This window comes from Vicia villosa, unplaced genomic scaffold (genome assembly GCF_029867415.1).
Source record: "Vicia villosa cultivar HV-30 ecotype Madison, WI unplaced genomic scaffold, Vvil1.0 ctg.003522F_1_1, whole genome shotgun sequence".
Lineage (NCBI taxonomy): Eukaryota > Viridiplantae > Streptophyta > Magnoliopsida > Fabales > Fabaceae > Vicia > Vicia villosa.
In genome coordinates, this window is record NW_026706228.1 from 129,909 (window position 1) to 136,466 (window position 6,558).

The 6,558-nt window shown below is 30.1% G+C and overlaps 1 protein-coding gene across 1 annotated transcript; it reads right to left on the minus strand.

The window, feature by feature from the left end:
* Positions 1 to 990: 990 nt before the first annotated feature.
* Positions 991 to 3,082, minus strand: LOC131641138 (UDP-xylose transporter 3-like). The gene is made up of 8 exons (XM_058911452.1): positions 2,959 to 3,082; positions 2,728 to 2,864; positions 2,465 to 2,649; positions 2,314 to 2,381; positions 2,080 to 2,212; positions 1,818 to 1,979; positions 1,447 to 1,719; positions 991 to 1,362 (listed from the first exon to the last, which is right to left on the minus strand). The coding sequence occupies exons 2-8, from the start codon at positions 2,846 to 2,848 to the stop codon at positions 1,267 to 1,269; spliced, it is 1,038 nt and encodes a 345-aa protein (XP_058767435.1). The 5' UTR covers positions 2,849 to 2,864; positions 2,959 to 3,082; the 3' UTR covers positions 991 to 1,266.
* Between the last annotated feature and the right edge of the window lie 3,476 nt (positions 3,083 to 6,558).

The following is a 6,558-nucleotide window of genomic DNA, read 5'->3' on the forward strand; positions in this document are numbered from 1 at the left end:
TTTTAGTTAGATTATTACATCATTAGAAAAATATACAAATTGCCAACAAATATTTGACCAAATTACCAAATTAATAAGAAAATTATGTTTAATAATTATTTTGGGCTAAACTTGTTTACAAAAATTATTAGCCTAAAACTTATGGAAATATATTATTCTTATTCACTATTTTAAATATCAATCTGATTTACATTTTTTTTTCTTCTTGAATGGGGCATTATAAATTTTTTTAGTCAAAAAAACTTTGACACAAACTATCTCAAACTATATCCCTTAGGGCGTAGCAATTTGTTGATTATAAAAATATTTAACTTTCAACAAATGAATTTGAAAGATCAATCTAGGACACAAGTTAGACCATATTAAATTCTTAATTGATATGACTACTTGTTTTAGTTTTTGTTAACGTTTGAATAACGTATAGGTCTTTGTGTTTTAAACATAACGGGAAGTGCATAAGAAAAAACAATAAATATTCAGTAAAGAAAAGTAAATGTTGGGAAATTAAATATGTGTATATTAATAGTAACGAAAAATATATATTATTCTTATTCACCTTACCAATTAAGACTTTTTTCCTTAGTGCGTGTGAAGATGTATAATCTTTATCTTGATATGATTTTGAAAGGAAAATGAAGCTCCCTAACAAAAATTAGTTATAGAAAATTTAAAACTAATCTCCTCCTTATATAAGTTCCACGTTCGTAAACACCTTGAACTTACTATGAGAAAAATATTATCTCAAGACATGCACACTATATTCAAAGTCTTTAATAAGTGGCATTTCTAGAAATTTTATACTTTTCAAATAAAGAGATGCATTTACTAATTTCACAAAAGTACAAGTACTTCAAACTCTAATTGTTAATTTTTACATATAATACATAGAAAAGTTGTCTAAGGGTTTGTGAACTCATGCTAATATCAAAATAAAGAGAGCGTAATTTTGAAATGCTCATGCTACAATCTCAATACATGATTATTCAATAATTCAATAAATAAAATTTTGAAATGTTTTTATATATGTAATATAATGTGAAAAATATCCAATTTTGTTGGCTCAAACTTAGACAATATCTAAGATTTCTTTCCCCTACTAGTATGTTATTGGTTGGCTACCAATGCACATAATGCTAAATTAATAGTACGGATTGAATCAATTCACCCACTTAACATTTGAGTTTTACAAACTTTCTAACTAAGGATAAAATTTCTTTATAATTTGATATACTATTCTCATAAGCCATTGTAAATATTCATACACAACTAGTCTTTTTCTTTGTTCCAAACAAGGGGCCTTTTGTTTAATATTGCACTTCCATTTTCCACATTAATGAGAGGATCCAATTCATCTTCTCTTGCCTACAAATTTCATATAAAAAGAAATCATAAACTAATTTCTCATATTGAATAACCAATAAAAAAAGCAAGTGAATACGAACAAACCTGTGATGCTTGTAATGCAGTTTCAGCTGCTTTTTGTTGATTCTCAAGAATGCTAGAGTACGAATATAAAAGCATCCCAACCATGGCCACCAAAATTCCCAGTATGTTCCTCCAACTAAAAGGGTCACGAACAATAATGTAGCCAAAAGCTAATACAAGACATGTCTTAAGATGTCCAAGAACCTGATAAGTGACTGGAGATGTCTTTCCAATTACAAGAAATGTACTAAAGTTTACTGAGATAGAAATAAGGCATGAGAGAACAATGACAAACTGCAATACATAAAATAAAAAAGCAAAAAATTCATTAGTAAATTGGAGGATTTTGATTTCAACAATAAATAACACATGAGGAGTTATTTTAATCTCACCGTGACTTGTGTAGTGTACTTGAAATAAAAAACATTTAGGTCAGTGAGAACTTTATCCAAATATGGCCCGATTATCAACAAGGTTGCTGCTTGATAAGGACATGTTTGGTATAAAAGTTGAGTAGAAGAAACTTTAAACTTTTTCTGGATCGTATTTGTCATCTGAAATGTGCTTGTTAAGATCTTAACAAGATATTATAATAAACACACAAATGAAAAATTCTAAAAATAATCATTTTTTCTAATGAACTTAAAAGGATACAATTTGAGCAACACAAGTTGTTATCACTGCTAGAAAAGATAGGAAAGATCCTAGTGCATTAAGCTGCAAATCCGTAACGGTTGCAATTCCAACACCGAAAAGAAGAATTGCAAGGGAAAATTGTATTCTTCTACTGCAGATATAGAAACATAAAGAACTATTAGATGCCTTGAAACATTAACAAATGACGAATGTGATGAACCAATATAGAAATGATTTAAGGATAAATAAGACCTGAATTTTTTGCCAAGGAAAAGGATCTCCAGAAGAATGGTACATGGAATTATTGCTAGCTTTGTCATCTAAATGCATATGAAATAAAGTTTATTCATAAAACCTTGAGAAAAAAAATTCTTGAACACGATAAAGACTTAAAAAAAATCACCTGATAGAAGCCAACAGAATTGAAACCCAAGCTCAAATTCAAAAGTCCAATTGAAGTTCCATTGAGAATTCCAAATCCCATCACAGCTTTTTGATCAAACGGCTTGTGCTCAAAAAGTCTCATTTTTAGTGCCACATGAAGAGAACAAAATGTAACAAGAAGATGCCAACTTGTCAAAGTTGTAGCTGTAGCATGAGAATCCACAAAAAATCATTTGGTATTTTATCAACATTTTGAAACAATCAAAACCTTAACAAACTTACCGAAAATAAAATGTAGTGAACTCATCAACGCCTTGTTACAAATGACAATGGACACAGATGAAACCACCGATAGACTCAACGCACCGATAGTCCCCAACTGAAATTTTTCTCCCTCTCCCATCTTCTTCTTTGTTATTCTGAAGAAAAAAATTTATGATAAGGTGATGAAATTTTATTGCTATACAGAAAAATAAATCAGATAATTAAATGAAAAGGTTAACGAAACCGAACCAAAGAAATGAGAACTGGAGTTAGGTGACAATGGTTGGGGTTTGTGAAGGTGACAATGCTTGGGGTTTGTGAAGGTGGTGATGGTTGTTTGTTGCAATTTGCAAAGAGGAGAAGAGAATTAAAAAAGTTTAATTTTAGTTTCAAACAAATAAAAGCTAATTAATATTCAACACTAATTTTTGTTGAAACTTTACTAAAATATTCTTGGTTTTGCGATGCTCGCCTCACTTTTTCATCTCAAAATTGATGATAGGTGAAAATATAGTGATTCACGTTTAGGTTGCCATAATCTCATATAAGATATACTCACAATCAAACCCCTAGATTTATGCCGGATATATTTTTTTAAAATGTCTTAAATTTTATTGAATGCATTTAATTTTTATTGAATGTATATGATTTTATCTGCATTTTTCATTGTTATTTATGTATGATAATAATGTATTTACATAATTTTATTCAATGTATATGGTATATTTGGGTGTCATGTGCCCATGTCATTCATGCAGACTTTAGTCTTTGTATATCTCAAACTAAATAAATGTGATTCATTTATTAATATTTTTTTAGAATTATAAATAATTTAGTTAACATATGTAATATTTTATGCGGCAACAATAATTTTTATGAGTATAAATCAAATTTGTTATTCTTAACGCTTAAAACACATACAAAATTGCAACAACTATTTATTCTAGAGGATTGTCGGATTAATTTTGTTATCACTTTATCTAACACTTACTTTTTTAATGGATGAGATACATGTGAATCTCTCACTTTAGAATGAGTTAACATAAAGTGATGATACTCATCTTTACTTTAAACTTTGATGTTTTTATAAAGCAAAAATTGTTTGTCCTGTGTATGTAACAATGTTATAAATATAATTACAAAGTATCTACTATATTCTAAGAGTGATTAATCTTTGCTTAATATTTATTAGACATAAAATAATTTATCCTATATAAATGGTAGATTTCTACTTATCACAAGGTGTAGAAAGAATAGATCTAAACATCGCAAATATAAAAAACATTCAACACCATTACACTATTCAAGGAGAACTTTGCAAATCATTATGGTTCTATATGACTTAAGAGATTAATCTCTCTTACTGTGCATAGAAGATATTCAATTTACTCAAAACTATTTAATAATCATTTTTAGACAAATTACTAGTCAATAAATAAATTTGAAAGACGAATATTCATGTATTAGAAAGCCAAAGGCGAGACTTGACTTGAAATCTATGTAAAATCTGATGATCATGTGTAGAATGGGTCATGTAACCATCTACTAGACTGACACTCATGGAAAGGGCAATACTTATCTTTATCTTGGCAACATGGAGAGTTATTTGAGCACTATAAAAATGAAATCGTTCCTATCCATCCAATTTGTGTAAAAACACAAATGATTGTTACCATGGACAAAGTTTACAAATGAGCATTCAATCTTGTATCAAAACTTGAAAGCATTGTGGAAATGCTAAGTGTTATCAATAGCCACATTAAGGGATAAACCAATCCAATTTCAAAGATGTAGATGTTCACTACACCATCCCCATTGAAATTCACACTCGAGGGAATCCATTCCCGTGCACACCATATATAAGCTCTGATTAACAATGTCATATTTTAAATTTATAACTTATGTCTTATAGTTTACGAATTTATATGTTAAAAAAGATATATTTTAGACTTGAATTCTCTTCTTCAATTTCTTCTCTCAAACAATCTCATTCATAATTTTATCTCTATCTCTTTTTTACATTTTCTCTCCTCTTACTTTTATTATATTTTATTAATTTATTTATTCTATTACACTTGTTTTAGTTGAAGGAAAATGAAGGATGAAAAGAGAGGATATACAGTAAATTTCCCTTTGGTAATCTAGATCGGAAACTCTTATCAACCCATATTCTATGGTTTCTCGAGTCTTTAAAGGAAAATATTTTCCTCAAGGGTAGTAATTCTTAGGTTTGATTTTTGGTCATAATCCAAGATATATTTAGCATACTATAAGGATTTCCCAGATAATGTTTAAGGAAGGACATCATTGGAAGATTTGGGACAACTATTCTATTAACAATTAGTTAGATGCTTGGTTTCATGGTGAGGGTAGTTATCAGGTTCACACACCCCATCCTACTTGTTTTCATTATATAGTAGTAAATCAACCTATAAATATCATTATAGGTAATTGGAATGAACCAATTATTATAACTCTCCCTGTTCATAGATATGTGAATAAAATTTTAAAGATCTCTTTTTTGAGATTAAATAAGCTAGATGAAATTATATGGAGGTTTGATAGCACATATGATTGTAGTGTCAGAAATGGATATAGAGTGTGCGCAGAGTGTTTAGTCAATAAAGATGATTTAAAAGTCCACAAGTAATTGGGAACGTTTGTGGAAACTATTTACCTTACCAAAAGTAAAAAAAATAAATTGTGGAGACTAGGAAGGAAATGCCTCCCACAATAAGAGAATCTTCTAACAAAAGGCATAGTTTGTACTCCAACTTGCGTGTATTGTGGCCGAGATACTAAGAACTTATAGCATATTTTCATTGTTTACCCTGATAGTGTATGATGCTGGAAGAAAGTTTCTCTTTGGTTTCCTTTATATAACCTAATGCTCTTAGCCGATGACTTTTAAGATGTTTCTTTGTGTGCAGTTTTTAAGTCATTTTAATGATGATAAAATTTCCATGTTTTCTATGATAACATGGAGTATTTGTAAAAAAAAGGAATATAAAGATTTGAGATGACAAATATGATTCCGTTAAATGTGTCATTATTTGAGCAACAAATATGCTTAGCTTATGGAGACATGCTAAAAAAAATCAAATGACTCAAACCGGGTTAAATCCTCCATCAAGTATTAATTTGAAACCTCCCCCTCCGGTTCTTTCAAATGTAATGTAAATGGTGCCACGTTTCAACAACAAGCTTGCTCGTGTATTGGAATCCGTGTGCGAGATGATATTGGTTATTTTGTTATGGCTAAAACATATTGGTGTCACATGAATCTTCAAGTAGTAGAGTGTGAAGTTTAGAATTTTGTATATTACGCTATAGTGGACTATGATAATGGAGTTTACAAATGTCATTTTCGAGTCAGGCTGTAAAAAAGTGGTTGATGATATTCATCAAGTAACTTATAATAGATTAGAATATGTGAAATTATGTTCTTCGGATGACAAGATGTCAAACACAAATGTTGTAACAATGTGTATGAAAAATATAATGCGTAACTGACACAATAAAATCAAAAAATAAATAACACAATAATCAGTAACCCAATTTGGTGCAAAATCACATACATTAGGAGGGCATTGACCCAATGAAACCGGTCAGAATCAGTGGTGGTCATGGTGGCCGTTTCTCTCAGTCTAGGGGAGGAGGTCGCAATGGTGGTAGAAATCGTGTGCAGTGCCAAATTAGTGCTAAAATAGGTCATGATGCTAAAGTCTGCTACTACAGACTTACTGTTCATCCTTCTACTGGTAATCATTGGCGTTCACCTATGGTGCCTATGGCTTCTCCTTGGTATCAAGGTGCTCATTCACAACAAGCTCCTAACTAGTGGTATCC

Excerpts from the sequence above, each read along its gene's own strand:
- LOC131641138 (XM_058911452.1), bottom strand. The coding sequence starts at position 2,848 with ATGGGAGAGGGAGAAAAATTTCAGTTGGGGACTATCGGTGCGTTGAGT. Across the intron at positions 2,213-2,313 it reads TTCCTTGGCAAAAAATTCAG|TAGAAGAATACAATTTTCCC; the intron begins GTCTTATTTATC and ends CTATATCTGCAG. Across the intron at positions 1,980-2,079 it reads CAACTTGTGTTGCTCAAATT|ATGACAAATACGATCCAGAA; the intron begins GTATCCTTTTAA and ends AGCACATTTCAG.